At 40.1% G+C, this 18384-nt stretch overlaps 2 protein-coding genes across 9 annotated transcripts in view; one reads left to right on the forward strand and one right to left on the reverse strand.

The window, feature by feature from the left end:
• The window catches only part of LOC129750927 (glycogenin-1-like), a 37246-nt gene that overhangs the window by 18168 nt on the left and 694 nt on the right, over nt 1–18384 (forward strand). The window contains exons 2-8 of one of the 8 annotated variants that reach the window (XM_055746131.1): nt 2656–2791; nt 3779–4243; nt 4307–4487; nt 12508–13248; nt 13988–14366; nt 16534–16905; nt 18122–18278. In XM_055746131.1, the coding sequence (XP_055602106.1) occupies nt 2656–2791; nt 3779–4243; nt 4307–4487; nt 12508–13248; nt 13988–14366; nt 16534–16905; nt 18122–18234 (2387 nt within the window). In that variant the 3' untranslated portion in view covers nt 18235–18278. The other 7 variants (XM_055746127.1, XM_055746129.1, XM_055746128.1 and 4 more) reach the window with 7 other exon arrangements.
• On the reverse strand, nt 9234–11122 carry LOC129750928 (PR domain zinc finger protein 5-like). The gene is made up of 2 exons (XM_055746136.1): nt 10924–11122; nt 9234–10364 (listed from the first exon to the last, which is right to left on the reverse strand). Exon 2 carries the CDS (start codon nt 10315–10317, stop codon nt 9319–9321), a length of 999 nt encoding a protein of 332 aa, XP_055602111.1. The 5' UTR covers nt 10318–10364; nt 10924–11122; the 3' UTR covers nt 9234–9318.

The following is an 18384-nucleotide window of genomic DNA, read 5'->3' on the forward strand; positions in this document are numbered from 1 at the left end:
CGTAATGGATGAGATTCTGATTGGATCGATTGACTGTGCACCGAACCGAGGATTGCCGTGGAATCCTTCAACAATGGAGCAACTGAACGACCTTGACCTGGCTGACGATATTGTTTTGCTCGCCCAAACACAACCAGATATGCAGAGCAAACTTGACGACCTCACCGAAAGTTCCAAGGCAGCAGGTCTCAAAGTCAATGTCGGAAAGACCAAGTCGATGGAGATCAACACAGGAAATCCCTCCAGTTTCATGGTAGCTGGGCAACAAGTTGAGAAAGTGGAGTGCTTCCAGTATCTTGGTAGCCAGATTACGCCTGATGGTGGTACCAGAAAAGACATCGAAACACGGATCAGAAAGGCCCGATTTGCGTTTGCGACTCTCCGAAACATCTGGCGGTCACGCCAGATCTCTCTACGAACAAAAATCCGAATCTTCAACTCAAACGTCAAATCCGTATTGCTGTACGGGTGCGAAACTTGGTGCACATATGCGGTAACGACGCGAAAACTGCAAGTATTTGTAAATCGCTGTCTGCGGAATATCATCCGCGCTTGGTGGCCTGGCAACTGGATCTCGAATGAGGAACTACATCGCCGGTGTCATCAAAAGGCGCTGGAAATCGAGATTCGGGAACGTAAGTGGAGATGGATTGGGCACACGCTGCGAAGAGATGAAAACGAGATTTGCAGAGAGGCGCTAGATTGGAATCCAGAAGGTCATCGAAGAAGAGGCAGACCCAGAAATTCGTGGCGGCGAAGCCTAGCCGCTGAAATCCGAACTGTCGACGAGAATCTTGACTGGGACCAGGTGAAGACGCTGGCTCCGGATCGTCAACAGTGGAGGTCTTTTACCACGGCCCTATGCACCGGAGGATCGGCGCGGGATCATTAAGTTAAGTTAAGTTTAAATTATCTGTTAAATTGAACTACAAGTTGTTTCTCATAATACGAATTGGTGAATAATTTCGTTTCAAAAATTTCGGAGTGTTTCGAATTCCGAGAAAAAAAAAAGATTGTTTTTAACAATAACTCACTTGAATTTGAAATAACATATTTTACTTAGCTTTCTTATAATTAAACATTGGTTCAAGTTCATTCAGCGATAGGAGTGTTTATCGAATAACGAACGTATGATGGAAAATATTCTTCTGGTTATTTTCGGAGAGAATGGAAAGTTGAGTTAACATCTTTATAAAAAAAATACACCAAAAATCATAATTTTCCTTTCAAAATTCAAGGTAATCTACGAACGAACAGTGGCTCCAAATCGGAAATTTTGATAAAATTTACTTGCTTCATGCCAATGATCTTTTTTCATGATGATCGGTTTTCGGGACATTGCTCCAAAGATAAAATCAGTGCTACTTCCAAAGTTGTCATTGAAATAGTGAATTTGCCTTTTCTTTTATAAAAACACATAATCATATGTAAAATATTAAAATAAATCTTTGTCTGAAATAGTTTTTTTTATACTCTCTGGAGCCACCAATGCTGGGATACAACGTTAGATTTGAAAAATAAATCAACGAAGAATTTGTTCTTCATTATCTTTATTATGGATATTTAAAAAGCATGCCTTCTTAATCGTCTATTTGTCAAAACAAATGTTTTTTTTTATTAGGTTTGTCGTTTAACGATCTTAAATGATACTTTTCTAGCTTTTTTGGAAAATTCGTTCGAGAGATTTTCGCCATCCAGTGTAAAAAAAAACATTTAATGTCAAACAGATTGAATATCTCATCCACTTTACCTGCAGAAAGCATCATTTTAATTCATCTGAATAAGTTTGACTAAATTTAACCCAACATAGCTTATCTTCTGTATTCCTACAAACATTCTGTTTACGATAATCTCAGTCACAGGGACAATCCCATCTGAATGATGACGACTGGGTATCTTCAAAATAAACTTAACTACACCTAATAGGTACCTTTCGATAGGCGGTAGTATCGTTCAAGCAGCAAAAATAGCAATCCTTAGCAAAAAAATCCGTTGTCCTAAACTCAACGAACCTGACGACGTCGGTTGACTGAGTGACGACGTTCTGTCGTTTCTATTCTCGACCGATGATGAAGATGGTCATGATCGTGGAATTCGTTGTCTAGAATTGACAACACCAGGCTTCGACTATTTAAAGATCGAAAGAAGGTGGGTCCGTCCATTCACGTGCCACTGTTGTAAACACGTTTCTGTTGAAATTTGATGATTTGCGTCGATTATAGATGATTTTGCCAAGACGATAATAGGTATTAATTCATTTTCTGTCAAGAAAAATGAAAATTTGTCGAAACTTGCCGGCGCTAGACGCGCGGTGGACACGCAGTAATGCAATGCCACATTTCACGCTGTTTTTTACGCTTTGTTATAAAAGTAGAATTGTATCGTTTTGTTCCCATATTTATGAGGTAATGCTCGTTCAGTTTTTCCGTCCTCTCCCACGTTTCTGTCGAGTGAAAATAAAAAAAAATCCGAAATCAAGCGTGCACAATTTTTTCAGCTCCTGTTGCCATCGGAGTAGCGCGTTTACATATTTATCCGACCGGGTTATTTTTGTGTATCAAATTTGTAAAATAAGACTTCGATGATGCAATGTGACAATTGACACTGATTTTGTTCGTTTTTGTTTTTTCTTGTCTCTGTTTTTTTTTTTTGCAGAATTCGCCTGGGTGACGCTCGCCACCAATGACTCCTACTCGCTGGGTGCCCTCGTGGTGGCCAATTCCCTCAAAAGGGTTCACACGGCTCATCAGCTGGCCGTCCTCATCACGCCGGGCGTATCGGAATCGATGAAGTAAGTTTAGTAGAGGTTCATAGGAACTCTGTTTCTAGTTTCTGAACGTTAAATGCTCTGACTCTTCATTTGTAAGGCAAACTGGTTAACTTGACATTTCGAGCTTTTCAGCATTTGAAAATTAACGATTATCTTTAGCTATTTAACACTTAAAAGGTAAGGTCGAGAAAAGTGGGTCCTAAAAATTCGAACGGCCATGCTTTGCCAACCTCTGAACTTCTAGTTTTAGCCTGTAGAATATTATTTTACAGTACTTTACGGTATTCTATAAAACTCTTATACATAGAGAATCTCAAGAAAACTTGAATTGAGCGTTTCATAAATAATTTTGTCGCTATTTTAATGGGCGCATTTGTTGTTGTTTGGAAATAGGGGGTATATATTACAAAAGATTAAGATGAAAATCAAAATATTAAAATATTTTCATAACTGCATTCGAAACAAAGTTCGAACCGTAGATGAGATGAGATACTCAAACTGTTTGACATTACACGTGTTTTTTACGTTGGATGTTGAAAATCTCTCGAACGAATTTTTCAAAACAGCTAAAACGGTAGGTATCATTTAAGATCGTTAAACGACAACCATAACAAAAAACATTCGTTCCGCAAATATACAATTTAGAAAGCATGCTTTTAAATGTTTCCAATAAAGATCAAGAAGAACAAGCTTCTCGTTAATTTTTTTTTTCAAATCTAACGTTGTACACCAGCATTGGTGGCTCCAGAGAGTATCCAAAAAAAATACCATTTTAGAGATTTTTTTTTTAATTTTCATAGGGTTATAAATTTCTCATAAAGAAAAGGCAAATTAACTATTTAAATGACAACTTTGGAAGCAGCACTGATTTTATCTTTGGAGAAATGTCCCGGAAACTGCTCAGCTAGTTGTTAATATTGAATTATCTTTTAAAATATTTTCAAGAATATTAAGCTAAAAATTAATTTAATATCTCCATTTACTATGCCTTATTGCATTATTTTCCAGAACCCGATTGCGTTCAGTGTTCAACGTGGTCCAGGAAGTAAATCTCCTAGACTCGAAGGACGAAGCCAACCTAGCCCTGCTGAAGCGGCCTGAGCTGGGCATCACATTCACCAAGCTCCACTGCTGGCGCCTGACGCAGTTCGAGAAGTGCGTTTTCCTCGACGCCGACACGCTGGTGCTGCGAAACTGCGATGAACTCTTTGAGCGGGAGGAACTCTCCGCGGCTCCGGATGTCGGCTGGCCCGATTGCTTCAACTCGGGCGTCTACGTGTACCGCCCCAGTCTGGACACGTTCTCCAGTCTGATCCAGTTTGCCGTCAGCCACGGAAGCTTCGATGGTGGCGATCAGGGTCTGCTCAATTCGTACTTCTCCGATTGGGCACACACCGACATTTCCAAGCATCTGCCCTTCATATACAACACATCGACGGTGGCTTCCTACTCGTATCTTCCAGCATTTAAGCAGTAAGTGTTTCAGAACAATCAAGTCTGTGGAAACAACTTTTTCAATAAAAATTTTTTTTCCAGATTCGGCCAGAACACCAAAATTCTGCACTTCATCGGAACGGCTAAACCGTGGCTCCAGAACTTCAACTCGGAAACCCGCAAGGTGTACGTACCCCACGGCTATCAACATCTGACCAACTTTTTGCAGTTCTGGTGGGACGTTTTCTGCGAGGATGTTCACTCGCGCCTCAGCTCTGATATGGTAAGTATTGCGGAACACAATCCGACACTCCCTTTACCGCGCGCTCCCCCTTGAGAAAACTTTTAGGGTCTTTTAGGGTTGGGCTTAAGTTTACCCCCTAGTTAAACGGAGGACAGGTTCCTACCCTCTCCAGTCAGTGTTAGCTTTATCTCCCTTCTTGTGCTCTTGCGTTAGTCCTGCTAAAGTGTCCCGTGGAAGTTCCCGACCAAAACAAAAAAAATCCAAACCAACCCCAATTCTAGCGTGTACCGCCCCATTACTACAAGCTGAACGTAAGCCTTTCTATTACTCCTCACTACTTTCAAGTCTGGCCTTAGGATTGTTAGTCAAAAAATAGCTTTAAGTGAAAAGGTAAGCAAGAAACAATATTTAGCGTTTGTGATGACTTAAAACTAAAACGAGAGTAATCCCGATCTCGACACAGCGGTGATTTTTTCTAATTTTTTCTATAGTTTGCGGGTACGTTATTTTTCGATTTTTATTGGATTTTTGTACTACCAACTTGATTTATTTCACAGTAACTGTAGAGCTTTTGCAAACGCTTTTATTAACTCCCATTCGTTGTTTTTTTCCTAATGATTTTTTGTTAATTGCTTGAACGCTTTTCCTAATTGTTTCGTTTTTTTGATATTTGTAGTTTAATTTTGGCTATGGTTTTAGTGAAATTCACGCTTACAGCAATGTACATATATTTGCACCTTTTCGCTAGCTAGTCTGTTTGAAGTAGAAAACCGTAGTTCCAAATTTTGCATAGCAATTCGTCCGCCGATGTTTATTCTTTTCCAAAAAGAAAAACAAAATTTAGATGCGAAAAAACCATGTGAATGAAATAGGATGACAATATTGTTGTTGGTTGTATGTTGTTGTAATCTTGCCGGTACCGTGCTGTGTCAAAGATAAACGTGCTGACCACTTTTGATGACAGTAGTTTGGGGGGTAGAGCAAACCGAACGATCCGAAATTGGCAGGCAGAATCACTTTCTATACAACCGCCACTGTTACAATCGATGACGAATATTCGCGGTTTGTTAACTAGAAGCGCTGGGTTTATTTCAAGCACATTCCACGCCGTTGCGACGCGCGTTCGATTTTAGCATGGCGTCTCTTCTCGTGTGTAGCAGAAAATATCATTTTATTCTCGTTTAATTTGTTTTTTTTTTCATTATGACATATAAAATTCTAGAACGTGAATTTTTTTTTTATTCGAGTTCATAGAATTTCCATATTTGTGTTGTTTAAAAAAAATATGTTTTGCCTTTATTAAACTTGGATGAAATGAGTTGGAAAGCTGAGTTGAACATATATCGAATAAAAAATTTAACATAACAGACAATGTCTTACCTACCTACCTACCTAAGGGTCCAGCGCCGATTGACCGGCGCATAGGGCTGAGATAAAAGATCTCCACTGCTGGCGATCCGGAGCCAGCGTCTTCACTTGCTGCCAGCCGAGGTTCTCGTCAACTGTGCGGATTTCAGCGGCTAGACTTCGCCGCCACGAGCTTTTGGGCCTGCCTCTTCTTCGATGCCCATCTGGATTCCAGTCAAGCGCCTCTCTGCAAATCTCGTTTTCATCTCTTCGCAGCGTGTGCCCAATCCATCTCCACTTACGTTCCCGAATCTCGATTTCTAGCGCCTTTTGATGACACCGGCGATGAAGTTCAACGTTTGAGATCCAGTTGCCAGGCCACCAAGCGCGGATGATGTTCCGCAGGCAGCGATTCACAAAAACTTGCAGTTTTCGCGTCGTCACCGCATATGTGCACCAAGTTTCACACCCGTACAGCAATACGGATTTGACGTTTGAGTTGAAGATTCGGATCTTAGTTCGTAGAGAGATCTGGCGTGACCGCCAGATGTTTCGGAGACTCGCAAACGCAAATCGGGCTTTTCTGATCCGGGTTTCGATGTCCTTCTTGGTCCCACCATCAGGCGTAATCTGGCTACCAAGATACTGGAAGCACTCCACTGTCTCAACCTGTTGTCCAGCTACCACGAAATTGGAACGATTTTCTGTATTGATTTCCATCGACTTGGTCTTTCCGACATTGATTTTGAGACCTGCTGCCTTGGAGCTTTCGGTTAGGTCGTCGAGTTTGCTCTGCATGTCTTGTTGTGTTTGGGCGAGCAAAACAATATCGTCTGCCAGGTCAAGGTCGTTTAGTTGCTCCATGGTTGAAGGATTCCACGGCAATCCTCGGTTTGGTCTACAGTCAATCGATCCAGTCAAGATCTCATCCATTACGATGAGAAAAAGCAGCGGTGACAAAATACATCCTTGTCTCACTCCAGCAGTTACCGGGATTGGTTCGGACAAGACACCGTCGTGCAAGACCTTGCACGAAAATGCCTCGTACTGTGCTTCGATGAGATGGACTAGTTTCTCTGGGACCCCTCGTCGTCTAAGAGCAGCCCAGATGTTTTCGTGGTTCAGTCGGTCAAATGCTTTTTCGAAATCAACGAACACCAGCAGAAGAGAGTCCTGGAATTCGTTGATTTGTTCCAGTATTATTCGTAGCGTTGTGATGTGGTCCACACATGATCGTCCGGATCGGAATCCAGCTTGTTGCCGTCGGAGTGTAGCGTCGATTTTCTCCTGGATCCTGTTCAGGATCACTTTGCAGAGTACTTTGAGGGTTGTACAGATCAAAGTTATGCCACGCCAGTTACCGCACTCTGTTAGGTCTCCTTTCTTTGGGACCTTTACGAGGATACCCTGCATCCAGTCGGCCGGGAATGTTGCAGTATCCCAAATGTCAGCGAATAGACGGTGCAACATTTGTGCTGACAAGGCAGGGTCGGCTTTGAGCATTTCAGCAGGAATGCAATCGATTCCAGGCGCTTTGTTGGATTTCATGTCTTTGATTGCCGCTTCTATTTCAGCCAGCGAGGGCGCTTCCGAGTTGACGCCATTAATGCGACTTACTGTGGGCGCCTCGAGCTGCGGGTTCTGTTGGCCATTGCTATTTGTAACTCGAAAAAGTTGATCAAAATGCTCAGTCCAACGCTTGAGCTGATCTGTTCGATCTGTCAGCAGCTGACCTGCTCGGTTTAGACAATGTCTTAGGATGCAGAAATTTGAAATTGTCACTTTAAACTACTTTTTTTTTTTCTTTTTGGCCAGAAATTTTGTGTATTTCATATCGAAACTATAATTTGTTATTTTACTTGGTCGTAGAGCGTAAATGAGTTTTAATATAGTGATAAACACTTTTCGAAATTTTCAAAATCAATTTTCAATCGTTTGCGTGGAAAATTATTTTAAAAAATCGCTTCGACTTCAATATAGGTCGTTCATTTAAATTTTGAACTATAGTGGACTTAAGTGATAACCTTGAGCGATCTCCAAAAGAACAGTGAACATGTCAAGTTCAACAAAAATTCAAAATAAAGCCTGTACTCGAAAAAAAACTGCCTCACTTTCTTTTGTGGATAAATTTTGATTGCGTGGGGTGAAATTTTTTGAAATCTCCAGCAAAATTAGGCAATAATGTTGTGTTCACATGTGGAAAAAAATCGGTGCCGATCTTTCAAGTGGTTTTTCGGATGGATCCCAAACAACAAGAACATCGACAAAGAATTTTGTGCACAACTGCTGGCGCCATCTTCCTCGCTTACTGCGAGTCACTTTTTTTCAAATAAAAGTCGCTTTCAGGATTTTTCCTTTTGAATGTACTTTTTTACGGGTTTGGTAAATTTTTCTCCTCGAGCGCAACAAAAGACATCTTATCATTTGGCCATAGTGTTCTTTTTGTAAACTTACCTTGTAGATATGAAATCCGGCCTATTTCTATGTCTTTCCGACAAACTAGAAGAAAAATTAGACCAGTGGTTTTCAAACTTTTTGAACTCACCACCCCCAAGAGGTATTTTCAAACGAATTCGTATAGAAATACAACACAAATTGGTAGTTCTATATGGTATGAACCACTTTGTATAAGACCTTCTTGGCCACTTCCTGAGGTGAAAGATTTAGATTGAGCTTGAGTAAACAAATCGTGAAATGGTTGATTTATTGTTATTTCGGAATTAACCTATTGGACTTTTATAGATTTCCCACAACCTTGCTAAAATTTGTTCTTGTTTTTTTTTTGAGAGCTCAAAAATCACATGACAAATTGGCACCAAATTTTGCACATGTAAACATGACATTACTATCTAGTTAAGCTGAACATTTTATGAAGTTATACCCACGCAATCAAAAGTTATTCACCAAAGGAAGGGGTGCATTTTTTCGAGTAAATACAGGGCTTAGGGATTCATTGGCCCTATCTGTATGCGATTTTTTTCCCCTCGATCCGATGCCGATTACGGAAACAAGAGATAAACAGTGAGCAGTTCTTGTGACTTTCACCTTTTTTTCAGACCTTTAACAGAAACGCCCGTTTCCTGGTCTGTGACCCTAAATTTGATATCATGGATTTATTGACCGTTTAACTATGAACATAATGACGTTAGTATCACAAATATTTTGTATAGACAACCCTCCTGCAAAGGAGTCTATCTCAAAACCGTCAACAATTCATGCTTAAAAAAGCATTCATGCCAAATTTCAGCTTTCAGCTACCCAGGTCTCTAGACAGCTGAGCCTATTGAGGACTAACAAACAATAAAAAATTACTACATCTGCTTAGATTCGAATGTGTTTGTGTTTGATTGCATTACAAACCAAATCCCATAAATAGTGGATATAAAAAACTGAACTAAAATACCAGAAATGTGATACGTAGTAAAAAATCGATTCCACTTCAATCGAATAGCAAAATATAATTTCATAAAACTCAAACATGAGAAAAAAAAACTTTACTTTTTCACTTAGCCTAGGTAACTCGTCACTTTCGGCGGGTTCTGGATTTTTCGGTTCCAATCCATTTCCATTTATCGGCCTTCTTTGTCCCACTGAAGGCTGAAGAATTGACCCTTTCCGCCTGCTGCTCCCGCTGGTTCTCGGTCCGACAATTACGGCGAGAGTTAGAAGTGACTTCCCCGCCATCCAGGGGGGAACCGTTTGCTTGATATTGTCCTAATGAATGCACTTTTTGGTAATGGATTTCTCGAAAACGATTTGTTCCGAAAGTCTCTCCACAGATATCGCAAGTAAATTGTGTATGTGGGTGCTGGGTAAGCTGATGACGGTGAAGCGTTATTTTGCTTCTGTACCATTTGTTGCACATTTCACATTGCAGTAGTTTAAGCAGCTGCCGTTTATTGCAACCGCTAGATTTAGAGGTATTTTTTGGCAATTTGAATTTTGGCAAATATTGCTCCATTATTTTAACGTTCCTATCGTGAATTTTCATGTGATTTTTCAAATGATGCTTTTTATGGAACATTTTTCGACAAAGGGTACACCGATGAAAATCGGTGTGTGTTTTGAAGTGTCTGTATCGGGCCATTGATGAGATGAATGATTGGCCGCAATAAGCACAGTAAAATTGTTTCGGGGTCACCGCTTCGGCGGCTTCCGATTCTTCCAAGTCACTTTGCAAGCCCTCCGTATACCAGGCGAGATCTTTGGACGCTTTTGCGATAACTTCCTGCATGCGTTTGAGATTGTATTCCTCCTCGTTGGTCAAGATGACTTCTGGTTCAACAAAGTCAGCATTGATGAAGTATTCACATCCGTCGTGATTGTCTTCTTCGTAGGCCTCGGGGCAGTCGTCATCCAAAAAGAAAATTTCATAACTTTCATCCGGTTCCTGTTTGATGTACTGATCTTCGGTAATGTCGGAGTGATCATCTTCGGCTTCAAAAAAGTCATCAGATATTATCAGTTCTGGTTCTTGTTTGATGAATGCCTGCCTTGTTGGTGTCTTTTTAGTTCTAGGCATTTTGTTGTTTTAACAGTTGTCAGTAGAAATCATACTACCGCATAATGCTGGAAATTGATGAAATTAATTTTAATTTTATGAAGGATTAATCACCGTAATTTATATTTGTAGATTTAAGTTATCGGCCTTAGCAGTGAAAAGGGATGTCCTTTTTAGTAGGGGCACTTAAGATTATGAAATTTTTATATAGATGGATAGAAGGTTAGATGAAATGAAAGATGTTGAAAATGAGCGGGTAGACTTTATTTAGAAGCATATCATCACATATCAAATTTTTGTTCCTCACGGGCCTACTACTATGAAGTGGTAGATACAGATAGAGTTGCACATTAGTAGGCCAAGCGTGGTCCGCCCCACAAGGGAAAACTTGTAGTGCGGACGATCAAAAAGATATGTGATCGCTCAGATATACTCCCTTTAACTCAGAAACGCATCTATCGATGTATAGTCTTCTCAGTTTTTTATCCATCTATATAAAAAAAAATCATAATCTTTAGGTGTCCCTACTAAAAAGAGCATCACTTTTCACCGCTGAGGCCGATAAATTAAATCTACATTAATTTTAATGTAAACACGAATATCACAATTCCTTCACCATTGACTTACAGAGCAACAGATTTTCACCTAGTGAACAAAAATAACCATTTTGGATTCTTGTTTGCAACAACAAGCAATCACATTCTGAAAGTTAATAAAAAAACACGCACATAATTCACCAATTTAACTTTTTCAACCTTATTTATAACAATAAATCTTTCGTTCCATTCCGCACTTGCTTCTGTTATGCATGCATGCGGGAAAGAAATTTTGTGATGGAATGACATTTCGACAAAGGGCTAACATCGCGCATGAGCAATGATTCCAATTGGATTTTTCCCGTGTACGATCTGCTTGCAAGACACTGATAGAAAATGACGCTTAGAAACAGATTAGTGATGAGTATCATAGTTTATTCTTGTTTTATGAGAAATTTTTATTTTGTTGCTTCAAACAAAAAAAGTATTTTAATTTAATGATTGTATTTTATTATTTCTAAATGTTATTTGATTGGCGAATTATTAACTGGGAACGAATTACATACAATATTTTGATGATTCAAACATTATGGCTTTGTGAACTAACCTCTCCATAAATTTCGCCAAGTATTTTAAATTTTTAACCCATACACGCACACCATTTTTAATCTGTTCGTTTACCTACATTTTCGTATAGGTAATAATTTTTTTACCTGTAAGGTTAGAAGGATAAGCAACTGCCTTTTCGTTTAATTTTTGTGAAATTAGGATTTTTTCGGATAGACTATTAGGTTTTATGAATAAAAAAGAATCACGGTTTAATGATAGTTTTGTAAAGTTCTTGAAGAGCTTTTATATGAAGTTTTTTTTATATGAATTACATTTACGACATCGAATGTTTTATAAAACTTTGTCGTTTTTTGACTGTATCGGCATTAATCATCAATGTTCAACTCAGTTTCCCCGTTTTGGTATAAAAGCGCCTTTGCAAAATGCTCTCCGGTTTCCGTGAAGCCGGCCACGACTCGCTCTCTCGCTAAAGGACTAAACGCGGACTACTCCAAACCTAGCCTCTTCAACAACGCAATCAACTTTGCTTACTTAGCTGTTAACGTTCCCCTCAAACAACGTGTCTTTCCGTAATTGCAGCGCGGACTGGCTGCGGCCATTTCGACTGTCCGACTCGGCGAGTCTCGTACCCCGGAGCAGCAGCATAAGGAAGAGCTAGCCCGCCGCAACAGCTGGGAATCGGGCAATGCGGACTACGCCGGCCGCGATGCCTTCCAGAACATTTGGGCTCGCATCCAACAGACCATGGATGATGATAAGCAATGACCTCTTCTGATGGCAAATATTTTGGTTGAATATTACCTTGAATCTTTTTGTTTTAATGCTTTTCATACATTCCGTATACTGCGGGTATACTAAGCGATCTTTAGTAGTCGTGTAAGGGTTTGTAGAGTTGGGTTCAATACTTTGATTATGAAATAAAGTTTATTTTTGCAAGCATTCAAATCCCGGACTCTAGTATTGTCATCCTATTTTGCTTCACGTTTCCGAATACATACACACACTGTTGAACTCTCCTGCTTGAACGTTGTTTTTTTTTCTAAGAGTTTTGTTTCTGTTGAGTTCGTGCTAACAAAAGAGTTTTATAACCCCCCCTTCTCAACAGCAACGGTTGTTTGATCGTTGGATTAAACCGGTCCAGGTCAGTGATAGTGGTAGCGGTGCTTACCGTTCCTCTGGGACTGGAACCGTTTTCAACGAATATGGTAATTATGGCGGTAATGCTGGCGCTGAATTTATAGACACGAATGGTAACTTTGACAAGACTGCTCGCCAGCAACAGCAGTTACGGGATGCGTTCATACCAAGGTATGATGAAAAACTCGAAGAATACGTTGATCCATGGGAGGAATACCATCGTAAGCAGGACGAAGAACGAGAGCGTCGTGCTCAGGAGGCTCAGAAACGTGAAGAGCTAAGATTGTATTACGAGTATTTAGATTCGCTGCCACAAGAACACCAGCGACTTCAGCATGGTGTTCAAGAGGATGCTACTAATGTTTTTCAGAGTTCAGAACAGTGGGTACAGTACTCTCAACAGCATGATCAAATGGGTCCCTGGGAGCCAGAACCCGCTCCTCCATCTCCTCCGCATTATCATGACAGCTCAAGCGATCAGCAACAGCACCAGCATTACCATGATCATCACCATCATCAACCCTTAGGAGGAGGGGATTGGCAACATAAAGGTGGGGAAGGTTATTACGGTGATGGTGGTGGTGGTAGTAGTGTGAGTGATGATCGAAACCAATCGCAAGCACAGCATCATCAGCTTCATGATCAGCAGCACCAGCACCAGCAGGAAGGGCAAAGGCAGCACGATCATGCAATAACCAACACCGAGGAGGTGCGTATTGTGAAACACAGACCCAAATGTTTGAAAACACATTTTATCAATGCACTAGTCCACAAATACATTTTCTAACAGTTAAACATACTCAGTAATGAACAATCGATGACACTACTACTAAAAACAATAATTTTAGCATTTGCATGTGTTTTTTTGGATTTATCTTCAAATGTACATAGTTTTTCATTGGAATTTTGCAAATTGCATGTGTGTTACGACGAGTGTGTGCTTCCAATTGCCGGAGAAAGAAGAAAAAAAAAGTGTCTAAATATTTTTGGATCTGGTAGGGAAATTTTCTAGCGTTTAAGTTACCTTCCTCTTGACCTATTGTTATGTTAGTGAGCCCAAATTTCAGTTGATCTCGTTACAGTTGAAGGAAAAGTTACGGCACTACAATATTCTCTTTTATCTATGGTTGGGATTGTTTTGTGCATTATGCAGTTATCATATATTTCTCTCAATTTTATTGTTATTCAATCACCTCATTTGTGTACGTTACTCTCGATTCCTAGAAATTGTGGACAATTTTCCTCCATAACCGAGTGGTAAAAAAATGGGATCGCCTTCTTTGATTGTCATTGTTATGAAGGGATCTTATCAGCTGTTTCATGTTTATTTGTTTGTCCTAAACTTTATCAAGAGAAAATCATCTGTGTCTCGCGGGAATCAATATCTGAGTTAGAATTTTCGGCCTTTGAACCATATCTAACTGTTTCTGCTTTCCGTATTGCTTTAGAGTGGCCTTGCTGGAGCACTGTCACAGCTGCATCTTGGTGAACCGAAATCCATCGAGCAGGAAGCGTACGAAGAGCACATGCGTCGCCAGTGTTGGGAAACTGGCAACATCGACTATATGGGTCGGGATTCGTTCGACAACATCTGGCGCCGTATTCAAGCCACGCTAGATGCGAAAGCTGCTCAAACGAAAGCTAGTACAGAAGCACAATCTGCTGGTGCTGCTGCTGCTACACCGATCCGTGCCATCAGTCCCGCGCCACCGAAGCATCGTCGTTCGGCCAAGTCTCGCTCACGATCAACCACGCCCAAGCGTGATCCTCGGGATCGATCGCCGACTCCGCAACCCGAGGACAACGTACCTGTAGAGAAAAAGGAAGGTAATTGACCAATCGCTTGTCGCCAGCCGGTAGCTTCTGCTCGTGCTCGGCAGAGGCACTGTCCGCAGTTTTTTGTCCCTCGGTTAAGCCACAAATTGGACTTGCTATTTTGCTGTTTTTCCTTCCGTTCTATCCGATCTCGATCCTCATCATCTGTTATGGCCCGGCGAGTACACGATTTGTCATTGGCTGATACCAAAGCTAAACAATCATGGGGCTGCAAGTTATCAAAGCCAACTACGATGAAATTTTACAGCCAACTCCCCGTTTCATACCGATACCGGTCTCTTGGACCCGTAAAACAGAACATACAGATCGGTGGAACCAACTGTCAAATCCTATACTCGCGAGCCTAATCAAAACACTAACCCCAAAACTCAATACTCATCACATCCATCCCCGTTTATTTTCAAGTATTTATCCATCGATTTCATTCACCTTAAAAATAACCACATACAATAGCGCGCAAAATAGGGCATCTAGAAATGGAAAGTATTCACTAAGGAGCTGCTTTTGGCTGATATGAATCTTATATCTAAAGATAAACATAAACTTAGTAAAAGTTAAACATTAGTGTGCCATAGGTAAAAGAAATAGTCTAAAGCAGTTCACAGGCAAAAGTTATATGTTCAACTGTATTGTTTCATCCATCTAGCATACAAACTTGCATTCATATGCTTTGGAATCAAAATTGTTTTATTTACGTCTGTAGTATTCTAAAAAAAGAACATTTCAATATGTATTGTGTATCGAGTACGATTGACAATAATGCAGCTGCTTCCTGTCCCAGTCAATCTTCAATCAAACACCTGTCACATGTTTTTTGTATCAGTAACGTGTCTCTCTATATGAAATAATAAACAAATGAGCTAAAGTACATTTGACATGATTGCAAACAGAAAATGAATAGATAAATATTCTATAGGCAAATGTTCTGGCTTTGAAAATCAAAACAAAAGGCAATGATCAATAAAACGATATTTTGAAAATCAACCCCCGGTATTCTATCTAGTTTTTCCCGTTTCGAAAGCAGTGACACCTAAAAAAATATCTTGTGATTTAAAATCTTTATAGACATTTTGTGGTTCAAAGTAAATTTAAAAGTTAAGATCATCTCCTACAATTACACAGTGATTTAGAGATTAAACCATTACTTTAACTACTTTTAAAAGCGCGTGTTGTGGTTCATGACATCTTCACAACTATTGATGAAACCTGGAATAGTAAATCTTTGATTCATGCATGTGTTTTTGATTTCCTTTTTTTTTTGGTTTAAAAATCGGGTTTTACTTTTTTTTGTTTGGTCTTGTTTTTTCGTTACACTCATAAACAAAACTTGCCCTCCAAGTTAAGAATGAAAAAAAAGTTAAGTTTTTCATGTGTTTACAATTTTCTGTAAGTATTTACAAATTTTATCAAACGTATTACCTAGACGCCATACGACTAACGTGTTGTCTCTTTCACTTTTTCTCCCATTCCTTCGCCAGAAACCGTCGTTCGGAAGAAATCAACTACTGCTAACCCTAGTAAAAAATGATCCAAAAATGAACATACTACAACCACCAACCACCACCATAGATAGCTAGTTCACAAACACTCATTAACCATCAGCCAAAAAATAAAAAAAAATTCAACGTTTCGAGTCAACAGTCAAGAGCTAAACCCACATCCATGATACTTCAGATGACGACATTTGGATATCTTGCCTATATTTCGAGTCAGAAAAAGCCAAATTTATGTTAAGCGTCGACAGGCAACTCTATTGAGTATAGTAAATGTCAACTTCTAGCAGTGGAGTGAAAAAGTTTTGTTTGAGGAGTGTTGTGAATGCGAATCAACTAATATTGGGTTTCTACATGAACAAACATCCAAATCTACATTGGTTATTATTTTGTGTTATCCTTTGTGTTGCTTTGTGTCAACATCAAACTGTCAAATCGAAAAAAAAAAATGTGTGTTTTCATTTTGTGTAACCTGCATACCCGATGAAACGATCACTGAGCAATAAAATAAAAGTTGAAAGCGATCACTGAGAATTAAACCAAAGTTTTCCTATATTCTATACCTTCCTGAACTGTGATTGTATCGAACGTCGTCGTCGTCTTGGTCCCGTGTCTCGTTCTCGTCCTCGTACATGTGTTTGTATGCCACGCTACCCGGTGTACAGTTCAAATTGAACCACCAATTCTCGAAGAGGAGGACAGTTTGAGCGCTACATCCGGACAAGTGCAGGATCAGGGTACAGTTAGAAGCCGTCCGATGACCCCACTTACCGAGAAAGTATTTGCAGGTCCACAAGCCACTTCCGGTGGTGTCGATGTTGTCGATGCCCCGCAGAAGGAGGCTGTTACACCACCACGATCTGAACCGAGTCCAGCACCACAAGCTGCTTCATCTACTCCACCACCACCACAACCAATGCGAGAGGAGCCACCAGTTGCGATACCATCACCAGTGGCATCAGCAGCTCCTTCACCGAGTCGGTCTTCCCCAAGGCCTCAACCCCCACCACTTCAAGTTGCTGAGGAATCGATGGCAGGTAAACCATACAAAACCGTTGCCAGCGAACCTGTCAGAACCGTTCGACGCAAACAATTAGTATCACCACCACAAGCAGCGCCTGCTGCGACTGTCACTACTACCAGCACAATGACACAAACTAAAACCAAACCGAGAATCGTGCCTGCAAAGACTGCAACGACGGTTAGCAGCATCCCCATTAAACCTATTCGAACTGTAGAAGAACCATCCGAAGCGCCACCATCGCTTATCAAACGAACTACCAACTCCGTAACACACACAAACGCAACTGTCAAACCGCAAACCAAAACACTGCCAACTATTGCTTCGTCACTGACATCATCGTCACAGCAAGCGTCATCACCATTAGTGCCATCATCATTGTCACCCATAAGCCAAGATGGTAGCAAAGCTGCCATCGCCAGTTCCACCTTGGAAGATCAACTACCACCCTCCACATCTCCCCCGGTGCCACCGCGCCGAAAGCGGGAAAGTAAGGTGGCCCAAATAGGTAAAGCTCCGAAATAAGAGTCCTACTACTACTATTACTACTACTACTGTTACGTTTACTATTGTTTTGCACGTGCCCATTCTGCGGAGATGTTAGAATGATAATTTCTTTCTTTTATTTTTCATTATTAAGTTTAGTCTTATTACTGTTCAGTGTTCTACTGTCTACATCTACAATACTTTTCCTTATCGAATCACTTTCGCGAGCATGGCACCGCAGTACACTATTGTTTCGATGATCGCACACCGTCATACACCCAAGTATACACGTCAAGTATATATACATATGTACAACTATCGGCCAGCTTTTCTGACTTGTCTGAATTATGATTGTTTATCCTAAAAAAAACGAAACAACCACTGATATTTTTGTAAGTTGTATTTTTGATAATATGATAAAAAAAGGCTAGGAAAATGTGCCGCTCCATTTGCAAAAAGGAAGAGAAAACGTAACCATATGCAAACTCTCAACCTTGACGCCAAATGGTAGAAAATTTCAACCAAAATTAACTGAAAATTGTTTTCAAAATGTGTTTTCCTTCTTTCTAACGGACGACTGTTATTTTCCTTCCTACTTAAATGACTTTCTCTTTTCTTTCTTCTCTTTTTGTAATGTGTTTTTATTTTGCTGATTACTGGCATACCATTTGTATTACTTTCTTCAAAAATTCAATAAAAAAAACGATAAACTAACTCAACTGAAACTTTCAACTCGCTTAAAAAAGAGGGTTCCAAACCGAAAAACAGACATGCGAATGCTGCTGTAAAGCCAAAAAAGACGACGTTCACAGATCTATTCTTCTCGTGTTTACCGTGTACGAAACGAAAAGAAATATGAAATATCTATTTGAATGAAATAAACATGACTTGCGACTAATCGAAGTACTTTTCTGTTTTCTTTTGCTCTTCCCTTACTCTAAAAACCTGTTCCAAATTGGTTAACATTTTGAAAACATATTTTCATTATTTTCCTTTTTTTTGTTTCGCT

This window comes from Uranotaenia lowii, chromosome 3 (assembly GCF_029784155.1).
Source record: "Uranotaenia lowii strain MFRU-FL chromosome 3, ASM2978415v1, whole genome shotgun sequence".
NCBI classification, from domain to species: Eukaryota; Metazoa; Arthropoda; class Insecta; order Diptera; family Culicidae; genus Uranotaenia; species Uranotaenia lowii.